A 12,879-nucleotide genomic window follows, 5' to 3' on the forward strand; every position below is an offset into this window, starting at 1 on the left:
CCCACCCCCACAGGTGCCCCTCCTGGGCCAGCCCCAGCCCTTTAAGAAAAAAAAAACCAAGAAAAGCCCCAGGACTCATGCTCAGGGTTGCAGCCTCGGGGCTTCGGGAGCTCGTGCAGAGCCCCCCACGTGGCGTGGAGCAGTGGGGGGCAGCAGGGATCACCCCCCTCCCCCCCCCCCAGCAGGAGCGGTGAGTCTGAGGGGTTTTCTTTTTCTTTTTCTTAAAGGGCTGGAGCTGGCCCAGACGGGGCACCCATGGGGGGGGCTGGGAGAGCGAGAGGGGCAAGGGGGGCTCATGCAGAGCCCCCCATGCAGCATGGGGCAGTGGGGGGCAGTGGGGATTGTCCCTCTCCCAGCTGCACCCGCTGAGTCTGGGCTTTTTCTTTAACAAGTGCCGGGAGATGGGGCAGCCGCTGCTGGGCTGGGAAAGGGGCGGGGGATGGGCCTGGCCTGGCTGATTCAGAGATTCGGCAGGCAAATCTCTGAATCAGATTCGGCTGAATCAAATTGGGACAATGATTCGAATCACCGAATCAAATCACTGTCTCCTGAATCTGCCGAATCTGAAGCAAATACTAGCCACTTCGCACAGACCTAATAAACAGGCACTTTTCTCAGTACCATATGAAGCTAACAGCTGCAGATTCACCCTGGTTTCGCCTGCCCCTGGGATTCAATGTCAGAGGAATCAGGAACATTCCTGTGTGCTAATATTAATGTATAAAAGCCCTTGAGATCTGAGGGAACTGTGGTTGCTATGGCGTGTAGGAGTATCTAGGAGGTGATGCAGAAGATCGAAGTCAGCAGAGAACAACAAATCAAAGGAAGTGATTCTTTCACTGTTGTCAAGGCCTCACCTGGAGTACAGCGTGCACTCCAACTTCAAGAGGGATGTGGACAGTCTGGAAGCAGTCCAGCACGGAGGAACGAAAATGATTTGGAGCTTGGGAAGCAAGACTTACGAGAAAAGGCTGAAAGAGTTGGGTTTATTTAGTCTGGAGAAGAAAAGACTGAAGCAGGATTTGATAAGTCTTCAGATACCTGAAGGGTGATTGATTACAGAAAGGATGGAAATGGGCACTTCTTGGCCTCCTCCCCGCTCTCCCCGCTCCTGTTCATCTGTGCCATCGAGCCCCTGACCCAGCGCCTGAGGCAGGACTCAGGGACCCGTGAAGTCCACATCCTGGGCAGCAGCAACCGAGAGGCCAAGGTCCCTGGCCTACATGGACGATCTGAGCATCCTGTGGTCAAGTGGCTGGAAGAGAGAGCCCTGGCGCACACTCAGATATACAAGGCAGTGGCAGGGGCCAAGCTCAATGTGAGCAAGAGCACCTGCCTTGCTGTGGGCAAGCTCAGGGACCTGGAGTCCCTGGGGGTCTCTGTTCCCTGCGAGGGGGTCAGGATCCTCAGGATAGATTTTGACCCTGAGCTGAGCAGCAGGACAGCATGGGAGGAGACAGAGGCAAAAGTAAAGCAGAGACTGGGGCTGTGGCACATGCACTCCCTCTGCATGGGGGGGCACATCGTGTTTGTGAAGGCGGTGTTGTTACCAGTGCTTCTGTACATCGCTCTGGTCTTCCCCACTTCTGAGCATGTCACCCACAGGATCCAGAGGGCCATGTGCATCTTCTTCTGGGGCTTCAGATGGGAAAAGGTCACCTGGAAGACCTTGTAAAGGACAAGATGGCTGGGGGCATGGGCATGCCAGACATCCTCCTGTTCCTGTGGGCCAAGTATATGGGCCTGATCTGCAAGCTGGTGATGGATGCAGAAGCCACTTGCCTGGTGAGATACTTTGCAGGGCACATCCTGAGACACTGGTGGGTATTCACCCCAACCAGCCACAGGCCGTGGATCATGGGCTCATCGCGGTTCTACGAGACCCTGAACCAGTGCCGCAGTTTGTATGGTCTGCAGAGCGCAGGTCCTGGGACCATGAGCAACCACAAGAAAATCCAGGAAACAGTGAGGCTGAGGGACACCATGTCGCCCGTGGACCTGCTCCCGGGCGATGCGTGCCAGGCCGTGTGGGAGCGCATTGACCACAAGGACCTGCACAAAGATCACAAGGACCTGCACTGGCTCATAGCCCACCGAGCCCTGCCAGTGAGGGCCCGGAGACATAGAGAGGGTCAGTTGGGTAGACCCAACTGCCACAGAGCCACCAAGACAATCAACCATGTCCTCTGGCTCTGCACCTGAGCCAAAGAGGTATGGAAAAGGGTGAAGCAGCTCTGCGAAGCGGTGACCGGCGTGAGCCGGTTTACCAGAGAATTGGTGCTGTACGGGCACCTCGCCAAACACCAGGGGAACCCGTCACCCCGTTTCGACCAGTTTGCGTCTTGCATCAGAAGTGCCCTGTGGAAGGCCAGGAACCTCCTTTGTACAGGCACATGGACGTAGAGGTAGCAGGCTGTGTGAAAATGACTCTGAGCAAACTCCAGACCTACTACCAGAAATCGGTAATGGAGGATGGAGAGGATGCGGCCAAAGCCACCTGGCACAGAGACATGTGGCACAGGATCATCCAACGTCCCCTGAGTGGAGAATTGGGTGGTGACAGCAAAGAGGAGGAAGAGACAAGCGGAACTGAGGACAGCAATGGCAGCAGCAGGTCCTCCAGCGGGAGCTGAAGCGACAATGACATAGACAACAGGTGAACTGAATATGTGACCCCGCAAGCGGGGCAGGGTGGAAGGGAAGTGTTGCCCAGTCTGAGGAACCAGGATTTGCTTATTTTAGGTGTGTTGCATGCGATGCAGATATTGTAACGGGTTATTGTATTGCATTGTAACACACGCACACACGCGCGCGCGCGCACACACACACACACACACATTTTTACAACAAAAAATAAATAAAATTCTCCGCCTCCTCCCTTGCTTGCTCCAAGAGCTTTATGGCTAAGGGCAAGCAAAACTCAAGGGCATTCAAACTGCAAGCCTCTGGGCTTGGGCCTGCAAGTAGGATGCCCACCAAAGGTTTTGGAAATACATACTACCGGTATGTATTGCCGGTAGTAGGGCCACTTACGGTTCTGGACTGACTCTCGGATTTGGAATTTGTTTTGGCTGATTTGGCTTGGAATACGGAAAATTTAAATTTAAAAAAAATCTCTGTGATAGGGGACAAGGCCTAGGAGGAATGGCCTCAAGCTGCAGCAGGGAAGATTTAGGTTGGAGATTAGGAAGAACTTTATGTGAGGGTGGTCAAACATTGGAACAGGCTGCCTGGAAAAGTTGTGGAATCTCCATCCTTGGAAGTTTTCAGGCACAGGTTGGACAAGCACTTGGCCAGGAAGCTGGCGTCAGGGGTGACACTGCCTTGAGCAGGGGTCTGGGCTAAATGACCTTGTGAGTTCCCAGTCCTTCTTTCCTATGACCCTATGATCCTAAACCCTGGAGACAGAGTAGGAAGCCCCAGGACAGCTTGAAGAAGTTGGTAGCATGATGTGGAGGAAAGGCCTGGAGAGGGGTCCCTGCAAGGGACTAGCTCACAGAACCTGTGTACTCCAGACAGGGGAACTGCCTCTAGTTGGTTTGATTCCTTCTGTGTATGGAAAAATGAGGGGTTGCCTTTGCAAGTAAATAGAACATACCACACCTTGAACTGTTTACCCAGGCCTGATTTGCAGCCTGCCCAGCTTTTTAAGAAAAGACTTTCAATGACCACAGAGATGACCAGCCCTGCCAGGCAGTATGTTTGGTCTGGAAAGATGGGCAGGTGCTCACACAGCCAGCTAAAGTCAGATGAAGTCACCAAAGTCAGATATGGGCCTGGTTTCCCAGGGGGGAAATGAAGTGGCATAAGAATGGGTGGGCTTGAGTCCTAGGCACTGCCTAAGGGTACCGTCCCTTCACCAGCACCAGCTCCAGCAGCAAGGAGGGCAGAGCAGGGGCAGTAGTGCATGGTACAGGAGCAGGAGCCAGGGTGTTGCAGATTATATTTTTTTTGCTGCCAAAAATCAGTGGGTCTTTTTGGCCACTCAACACACGTCATGCCATGTCCCCCACCAGCAGCCAGCCTCCAACTACTGCCCTGCCCCACACACCACTGCTGCCCAGGGGGCAGTACAGGCCATTTATACTCCTGGGCTAATGCCAGCATGCCAGGTCACTGGCCCCTCACTCCTCATACCAAAGACCAGCTCGGTCCTCTCTTGATGCTCCCTGCACTTCCTATCCTCTCTGTGAAGAAATCCTGGTTCCCCTACCCCAGAGCAGATCCAACAGTGGGGCAAAGGAGATGCGGCAGTGCTCACTCCCCTCCACCCCAGACCCTGCACCGAAAGCTGATCCATGGCCCAGCCTAAAAGGGGTGTAACTGTGCTGCCACACCCTCCCCCCATGCACCTTGCCCCTAAACCTGCCACAGAAAATCTGAGGGGCATAGCACAGGTCATCTCACCAACAGCAACTACTGCACTATGCAAAGAGAAAGCACTTCCCATCTGACTAATGGGAACACAAGCAGCAAAGCTATGTCAGCTTCTGTCTGTGCAGGGGGTAGGCTATATCTCTCTGCGCAGTATGTGTTACCATGCCTGGTCCACATGGGTTCTGTGTCTGCTCTGATTGAGGAGCTTAGTCCTTAGGTTCAGCTGTATCCCCTGAATGACCATGAGTTAATTCCCCAAAGATGCCAAAGAATATGCCTAGGGGCATGGGCTGTAGCCTACTGGTAAGACTATTATTTGAGGGAAGGGCAGGCAGATGACAAACCAAACTAGGGGGTGTGAGGAGATGCAGTCTTCTCCCTAGAGAGGTTGGCAGGACACCAAAGGGCTGGATTGAGAAGAGCTGCTCACTCAAGATGAGGGCAAGATCCAAGAGTGTCTCCCCCAGCTAGTAAAGCGACCAAAATGCTGGCTTGCATCCATAGATGCTTCTCAAGCAAATCCTGGGACGTCATTCTCCCCTTGTACTCGGCCTTGGGGAGTTTTGGGCCCCACAATTCAAAAAGGATGTGGAGAAGCTTGAGAGAGTCCAGAGAAGAGCCACGCGCATGATCAGAGGTCAGGAAAACAGACCTTACGATGACAGGCTGAGAGCCATGGGGCTCTTTAGCCTGGAAAAGCGCAGGCTCAGGGGCGATCTGGTGGCCGCCTATAAGTTTATCGGGGTGACCACCAGTATCTGGGGGAACGTTTGTTCACCAGAGTGCCCCAAGGGATGACGAGGTTGAACGGTTATAAACTACTGCAAGACCGTTTCAGGCTGGACATAAGGAAGAATTTCTTTACTGTCTGAGCCCCCAAGGTCTGGAATAGCCTGCCATCGGAGGTGGTTCAAGCACCTATATTGAACACCTTCAAGAAAAAATTGGATGATTATCTTGCTGGGATCCTACAACCCCAGCTGACTTCCTGCCTTTGGGCGGGGGGCTGGACTCGATGATCTTCCGAGGTCCCTTCCAGCCCTAATGTCTATGAAATCTATGAAATCCCTGATAGCCCTGCTCTTCAGGCCTCAGCCCACCAGTTCTTGCTCATGGGCAGCTCCCCAGCTCTCTGATCTCCCACAGAGCAGCTGCTGATATCCCATAACCTGATGCAGCCCAGTATCCTGCCAGCCTGCCCCTGATTCTCTGCTCATGGCTCCCCCGGCCTGGTGTGACACAGCTGCCCTGCTTATCTCCCAAGGTCTCCAGATAGGAGAGCAGCAAATTGATGCCTGTTCTTTTCCCAAGCACCTCCTCACTCAGAGCTGCCTTGGTCTGGTATATAATGGGACAAGATCCATGGAACTCGTTCTGTTACCCACATGAGAAGCAGAATGGCTTTCCTCTGGATCCTGCCCTGTCTGGCCTTCATCAGCACCGCCTGGGCAGGTAATCTTGATGCTGAGGGCAAATGCTGTAAGTCACCTAGAGCTGGGTGTAGGAGAAGGAGAGACATGGGGCTGGGGCCTCCTAGAAGGGGTTTCAGGAAGGGTGGCTGATCCAGGAGGTCAGTGCTTCAAATAGTGGGACATCAGCCCCATCACTGCCCAGCCACAGCTAGAGTGCACTTGGAGCCCCTGGGCCTCTGCACAGCCATTCCCTTTGGTGAACCCCAAGGGGCCTGGATAACACTATGATCTAGTAGGGATTACGGAGACCTGGTGGGACTCCTCACATGCCTGGAGTGTAGCTATAGAGGGTCACACCCTGCAAAGAAAGGACCAGGTGGAGAAAAAAGATGGAAGCGTTGCTCTATATGTGAAAGAGGAGTACATCTCCTTGGAGGCCAACATAAGCTCCAAAAATGGACAGCTTGAAGCCCTCTGGGTCAAGTTGCGGGGGGAGGGGGGCACACTGAGAGAGACCTAACTGTAGGTGTATACTACAGACCACCAAACCAGGGGGAGGAACTCAATCTGGAGTTCACTCGAGAATTGACTGCAGCTGCACATGTAACATGGTTGTCTTGGGCAATTATCCAGACATCTCCTGGGAGGAACACTCAGCCAAGTTGGATCTGTCATGATTCTTCCTCACCTGTGTCAAGGAGCTCCTGACTCAGGAGGTGCATGGGCCAACCAGAGGTGATGCTCTGCTAGGCTTGGTCCTAGCCAAAGGAGTTGATCTGGTGACCAACATAAATATAGAGGGAAGTCTGGGCGACAGCGATCATGAAACCATCATGATCACTGTCCATCTCAAGGCAAACAAACCTAAACAGGCTAGCAAGTTGGGTGGATTAGCAGGATTGAAGTCTTGGACTTAAAAATGCAAATTTCAACAAGCTTAGGTCACTGGTACGGCAAGTGCTGCAGGACCAGGGGCTGAAGGCAAAAGGTATGCATGAAGAGTGATTGTTCCTTAAGGCCATGATCTTTGAAGTACAAAGGAAGCCCATTCCCATGAAGAGAAAAGGTAACAGAAGAGTTGGGAAACCCTTTTGGCTAAACAGGGTCCTCTTAAGAAAGAAGGAAGAGGCTTATAAACAATGGAAGCTCGGGGTGGGCCCCAAGGAGGACTATTGCACAATGGCCTGCATTTGCAGGGAACAGATAAGACAAGCTAAAGTGGCAGCCTAACTTAGATTAGCAATGGGAATCAAGGACAACAAGAAGTTCTTCTTTAGGTACATAGGGAACAGGAGGAAAACAAATGGGACTGTGGGGCCATTGCTCAACAACTCAGGAGAGCTGGTTACCAGCACCCAGGAGAAAGCTGAATCCCTGAATGACTACTTCACCTCAGTCTTTCACTGGACCAAGGGGAAAACCACACCAGATAAAATACAGTATGAGCACGGTAGCAATAATCGCCTTCCTACTATTGTTGTAGAATTGGGGTATGACCAATTAAAAAAATTAGATGTATACAAGTCAGCAGGATCTGATGATCTTCATCTGAGAGGGCTGAAGGAGCCGGCTGAGGTCATTGCAGAACACCTGGCAAAACTCTTCCACAACTCATGGCACTCAGGAGAAGTCCCTGAGGACTGGAAGAGGGCCAATGTTGTGCCCATCCACAAGAAGGGCAGGTGGGAGGACCCAGGTAACTATAGGCCAATCAGGCTAACTTCCATCTAGGGAAAATCCTAGAAAAGTTCGTCAAGGAGTCTGTGATAAGCTTGCAGAAGATAAGATTCTGAATGACAGCCAGCATGGCTTCATTGCAGGCAGGTCTTGCCTTACCAAACTCACCTCCTTCTATGACCAGGTAACTTGCCACCTGGACACAAGACAGCAGGCTGATATTGTATACCTTTACTTCCAAAAAGCCTTTGATCTAGTATCCCACAATGTCTTCATGTGAATATTGGAGGATTGTGGGCTTAACTCCAAGACAGTCAGGTGGGTGAGAAACTGGCTGCAGAATAGGATCCAGAGAGTCGTAGTGAACAGATCTGGCGAGAAGTGGGCAGTGGTGTCCTGCAGGGGTTGGTGCTTGGTTCAGTACTTTTCAACATCTTTATTAATGATTTGATTTGATGATTATTAATGATTTGAAGAGCTCACTGACCAAGTTCACAGACAGCACCAAGTTACAGGGCAGCGTGGTCACGCTTGAAGGTAGGCTACAGTTACAGGCAGACCTAGACAGGCTAGCAAGTTGGGCAGATTAGAATCTGATGAAGTTCAGCGTTGAGAAATGTAAAGTGCTGCACCTGGGGACAAGCAACCCACAACACACCTACAGGCTTGGTGGCACCAAACTGACCAGCAACACGAATGAAAGGGACCTGGGGGTAATAATAGGCCACAGTATGAACATGAGCTGGCAGTGAGATGCTGTGGCCAGTAGGGCCAATAATACTCTGGCATGCATCAATCGATGCGTCTCCAGCAAAACCAAGGAGGTGATTCTTCCAGGCTACTCAGCACTGGTGAGACCACAGCTGGAGTACTGCGTCCAGTTCTGGGCACCACATTTTAACATGGACATGGACAAGCTTGAGAGAATCCAAAGAAGAGCCACCTGTATGATCAGAGTCTTACATGGCAAGCCCTATGAGAAAAAGCTGAGGGACCTGGGACTCTTCAGCCTGAGGAAAAGAAGGCTGAGAGAGAACCTGGTAGCCTCTTCCCACTACACTAGGAGAGTACATCAAGGGCTCAGTGAGCAACTGTTCACCAGGGCACCCAAAGGGAAAACCAGGGGTAATGGCCAAAATTCCTGGAAGATCAATTCAGGCTCACCATTAGGCAAAACTTCTTTACAGTCAGGGTGCCCAGACCATGGAATAAGCTCCCTCCAGAGGTGGAGCCATTGGCAATGTATAGGGGGAGCAGTTGCACCCCCTGAGATTGGCAGTGCACCCCCTGGAAGCCAGTCATGAAACAGGAGGTGCCGGCGGAAGTGCACTTCCGGTTTTGCCAGTTTCACTGCTGGTGGTTCTGGGCTCAGCGATCAGCCTCTGGGGGACTCTCCCCCCGGTCGGCAATCTGATGCCTCCCCAGACTCAGGAGGCACCAGTTGCCCATGGGTAGTGTAATCACCTACCCTGGAAATCTTCAAGAGGAGACCAGACAGTCACCTTGCTGGGGGGTCACCTGACCCCCAGTTATCTTTCCTGCTTGGTGCAGGGGGCCAGACCCAATGATTTTCCAAGGTCCCTTCTGGCCTTACAATCTATAAATCTATGGATCTATGAACACCCTTGCTCTCTCGCCAGGCTGCGGCACCCCTGCCATTCAGCCAATCATCAGTGGCTACGCCCGGATTGTGAATGGTGAGGAGGCGATCCCTGGTTCCTGGCCCTGGCAAGTCTCCCTGCAGGTAAGAGCCCAACAGCCCCTTGTGCCCAGATGGGGCACAAACCCAGGAGGGGCCCAACTTTGAAAAAGCAGGGAGCTGCTGATCAGAGGGCAAGGCGTGGTGCTCCATGAAGGTGGTCCCACCCGCTCAGAGCCTGGCAGCTGCAGGTTCCCAGCTAAGTGCAGGTTCCTGGGTCTTCCTGTGCCAGGGTAGCCAGTGGGAGTCCCAGGCCATCTCTCTGGCAACCCTGGGAGCTCAGGTACTTTCTGGAAGAGGAGGCTTCCTCCTGGGATCTTTGGGTAGAGTGCCCCAACTTGTGCCAGAGGGGCTGCCCAGCAGTGGAGCACTATGGGCAAAGCTGGCTGTAAGCTTGTTCCCATCAGGTGAACTACTGTGCTCACAGCTATGTCAAACTGGGGAAAAGGCTTCTGCTGAGCTCAGAGGATGCTGGCTCAGACCCTGTAACTTGATGTCTGTGCTCACTTGCAGGGCTTTTGGGACAGTGTGGGTCTTTGCAATGGGGAAAAAGGCTGGAAAAGCATCTCTGTGGGAGACGGGCTGGGCTGTGCCCTGCTGGCAGGATTGGATCCAGAGGAAGGGGTGTCTCTGGCGTGTGCCTACCCCATGGCCAAAGTTGTTCATTGTCTCCTCTCCCCATCACAGGATAACACTGGATTCCATTTCTGTGGCGGCTCCCTGATCAGTGAAGACTGGGTGGTGACTGCAGCCCACTGTGGGGTCAAGTAGGTGCCCTGCTTTTGCCCTCCTGCACGGTGAAGTCACTGGGGGCATAGAATGAGACAGGGAAGACTGTAGATAATCTGGTTGGATTGAAACTGTATGGAAGTCTGGACTTTCTCAGGGAATTGCGCTAGAGGTGGATGAGCTGCAGCAGGGCACCAGGTTCCTGCCACAGGGGCTGCCTTCACAAGATCCATCTGTGGTTGATGTCTGCTGCTCCGTCAATGTCCTGCCTCTATCCTTGCATAGAGGCTCCCCAGTAGCCGTGCCATAGTTTGACTGGCTAAGAACCACTCTGCAGAGCCTCTATGAAAAGCTCAGGGCAGTGGGAGGAAATGTGCACTTCCTGTCTCCTGAGTGTGACTTCCCTGCAGGACAACTGACCGTGTGGTGCTGGGTGCATTTGACCTGGGCTTTCTAGGAGAGGATGTGCAAGTCCTGAAAATTGCCCAGGTAGGTGGCTGGCTCTGTGCTGTGTCCACCCTGGGGTTGCCCAGGATCCCACCCCTCTCCATGGGTCCAGGCTACAGCATCATCCTCTGTCACTGAGGGGAGCCTGGGACACACCCACTTTGCCACATGCACAGAGCCTTGCATGCCCATCACACCCCATCTGAATGTGTAGTGAGTGCACAGTAAGATCACTGTGATTCCCATGGGGGAAAGGACATGGTCTCCCTGGGCTCTCAGTGGTGGTAGAACTGGCCTCCACGGGTCTTGCTGTCAGTGGACCTGGTCACCCTGGGGTCCTGCTGGGGGAGCCGTGCCTTCTGCTTGAGTCCTGTGTTGGTGGAATTAGTCTCTGTGGGTCCTGGAGAAGTCATCTCTGGTCTCTGTGGGTCTGTTGGGGATGACCTGGTCTGTGAGGGTCCTGTGCAGTGGTCCCTGGTCAGTGTAGGGTCTCCTGGATAGCACCAGGTCTCAGAGTGTTGCTCTGTTTCTCTGACAGGTTTTCAAGAACCACAATTTCAACATGCTCACGCTCAGAGATGACATCACTCTGCTGAAACTGGCCACTCCAGCCAAAATGACGGCCCGTGTGTCTCCTGTGTGCCTGCCTGAAGCCACCGACTACTTCCCTGGAGGCATAACCTGTGTCACCACAGGGTGGGGCCTGACCAACCCCAATGGTGAGGTCTCTGAGCACCCAGGCTGCTCCTGCTGCTCACAACCCCCAACACCTGAGAGCATTCTGGACCCAGCTGGGTGATACTTCCAGCCAGCTGCCCCCACTAACTCACCCGTGCCCCTCTTCTCAATTCCACCACCTCCACTCATTCTTTGGGAACACAGTGGACCAGCTAAGGGGACCAAACTGGCACCCCAAGTCCTGTGTATTCCACAGTCCCTCCTGTTGGAGCCCCAGCCTGTGCAAATACTGTGAGGACCTGAGGCTCCAAGGTAGCTCTGTCGTATTCTGGGTCTGCTGGGCTAGAAAGTACCAGGAATGCATGCCCAAGGACCTGGGGGCCTGTGCACTGTTCTGCTGAATGCTTTCCCTGTTCCTTGCCATGTTTTGCAGCTCAGAAGACCCCTGAGAAGCTGCAGCAGGTGGCCCTTCCACTCCTGACTAATGCACAGTGCAAGTCATACTGGAGCTACAGGATTAAGGATTGCATGGTCTGCGCAGGTGCCAAGGGAGCCTCCTCCTGCATGGTACCCAGCCCTCCACACAGCCCTCCTTTACCCTACCTCCAGGCTCTCCATCTGTCCAGGAAGCCCCAGTACCCTGAGGATGCTCCCCTTCTAGCCATTTCCTTGCTCCAGCTCTTCCTTACACTGTCTCCATCACCCCATCTAGTCATTTGGATGACAAGACTGAGTGCAAACTAAGCAGATTTACAGGTGACACCAAGATGGGTGCAGTTGCAGACACTCTGTGGGGTAGGACTACAATCTAGAATGACCTAGATACACTGGAGAAGTGATCTGCAATCAATCAGGTGAAATTCATGACATTTCTGCACTTGGGATTAAATAACTGGACCCACAAATATATACTGCCTGAGCTGCAGTACTGCAGAGAAAGACTGAATAGGAGCCAACACTGTGCTTTTGCTGAAAAAAAGTCAACACTGGATTATATTAACAGGAGTGTCACTTGCAAATCAGGGAAAGTGAGTCTTCCACTCTTTTCAGCACCGATGAGGCCTCACCTGGAGTGTTGTGCCCAGACTTCAAAAGGGATGCAGACAGATTGGAATGAGTCCAGCAGAGTGACAAAAATGGCTAGGGGCTGTGAAGCATGACTTATGAGGACAGGCTGGAAGAAGTAGGGTTATTTAGCCTGTAGAAGACAAGACTGAGGAAGAAGTAGGGTTATTTAGTTTGAAGAAGACAAGATTGATAACAGTTTCAGATACCCGCAGGGAGATTATAAAGAGGATGGACATTTTCAAAGCAGCTTGGACAGACAGTTTGGCCAGGAGATTTAGGCCAGGACAATCCTGCCCTAAGCAGGAGACTGGATTAGATGCCCTGATGAGGTCCCTTCCAGTCTTACCTTCCTATGATCCCATACCTGCATCCACTGCTTCACTAGTCTCACCACAGGGTAGCCATGCTCCTCTCCATCCACCCCTCCTCATCCCTGCCTGTGGTCCCTGCACTCACTCTCTTGGATATACTGGTCCATCTGTGAAAGCACATACTCACTCCCTGCAGCTTTTTTCTGTTGAAGAGCAAGGGGTGGTGGGCAGATCCTTGATGATTTGTTCCACAGGATAGTAGGCTCCCCCACCCCAACCTCCTGATGCTGCTTCTCTTGCAGGGTGACTCTGGTGGCCCCCTGGTGTGCCAGAAGGATGGCATCTGGACCCTGGTGGGGATCGTCTCTTGGGGAAGCAATACCTGCTCCCCCTCCAGCCCCGGCGTTTACACTCGTGTCTCCAAGCTCAGGCCCTGGATCAATGAGATCATAGCAGCCAATTAATGCTGGCAGTGCAATTA

At 52.8% G+C, this 12,879-nt stretch overlaps 2 protein-coding genes across 3 annotated transcripts in view; one reads left to right on the forward strand and one right to left on the reverse strand.

Moving 5' to 3' along the window:
* Positions 1-12,879, reverse strand: part of LOC102376101 (chymotrypsinogen A-like) — a 31,463-nt gene that overhangs the window by 16,743 nt on the left and 1,841 nt on the right. The gene's annotated exons all lie outside the window — the stretch shown is intronic.
* On the forward strand, positions 5,775-12,862 carry LOC102376351 (chymotrypsinogen 2-like). The gene is made up of 7 exons (XM_006020181.1): positions 5,775-5,829; positions 9,107-9,210; positions 9,853-9,932; positions 10,305-10,383; positions 10,880-11,060; positions 11,453-11,586; positions 12,701-12,862. Exons 1-7 carry the CDS (start codon positions 5,775-5,777, stop codon positions 12,860-12,862), a joined length of 795 nt encoding a protein of 264 aa, XP_006020243.1.

The sequence above is a fragment of the Alligator sinensis genome, unplaced genomic scaffold (genome assembly GCF_000455745.1).
Source record: "Alligator sinensis unplaced genomic scaffold, ASM45574v1 scaffold203_1, whole genome shotgun sequence".
NCBI lineage: Eukaryota > Metazoa > Chordata > Crocodylia > Alligatoridae > Alligator > Alligator sinensis.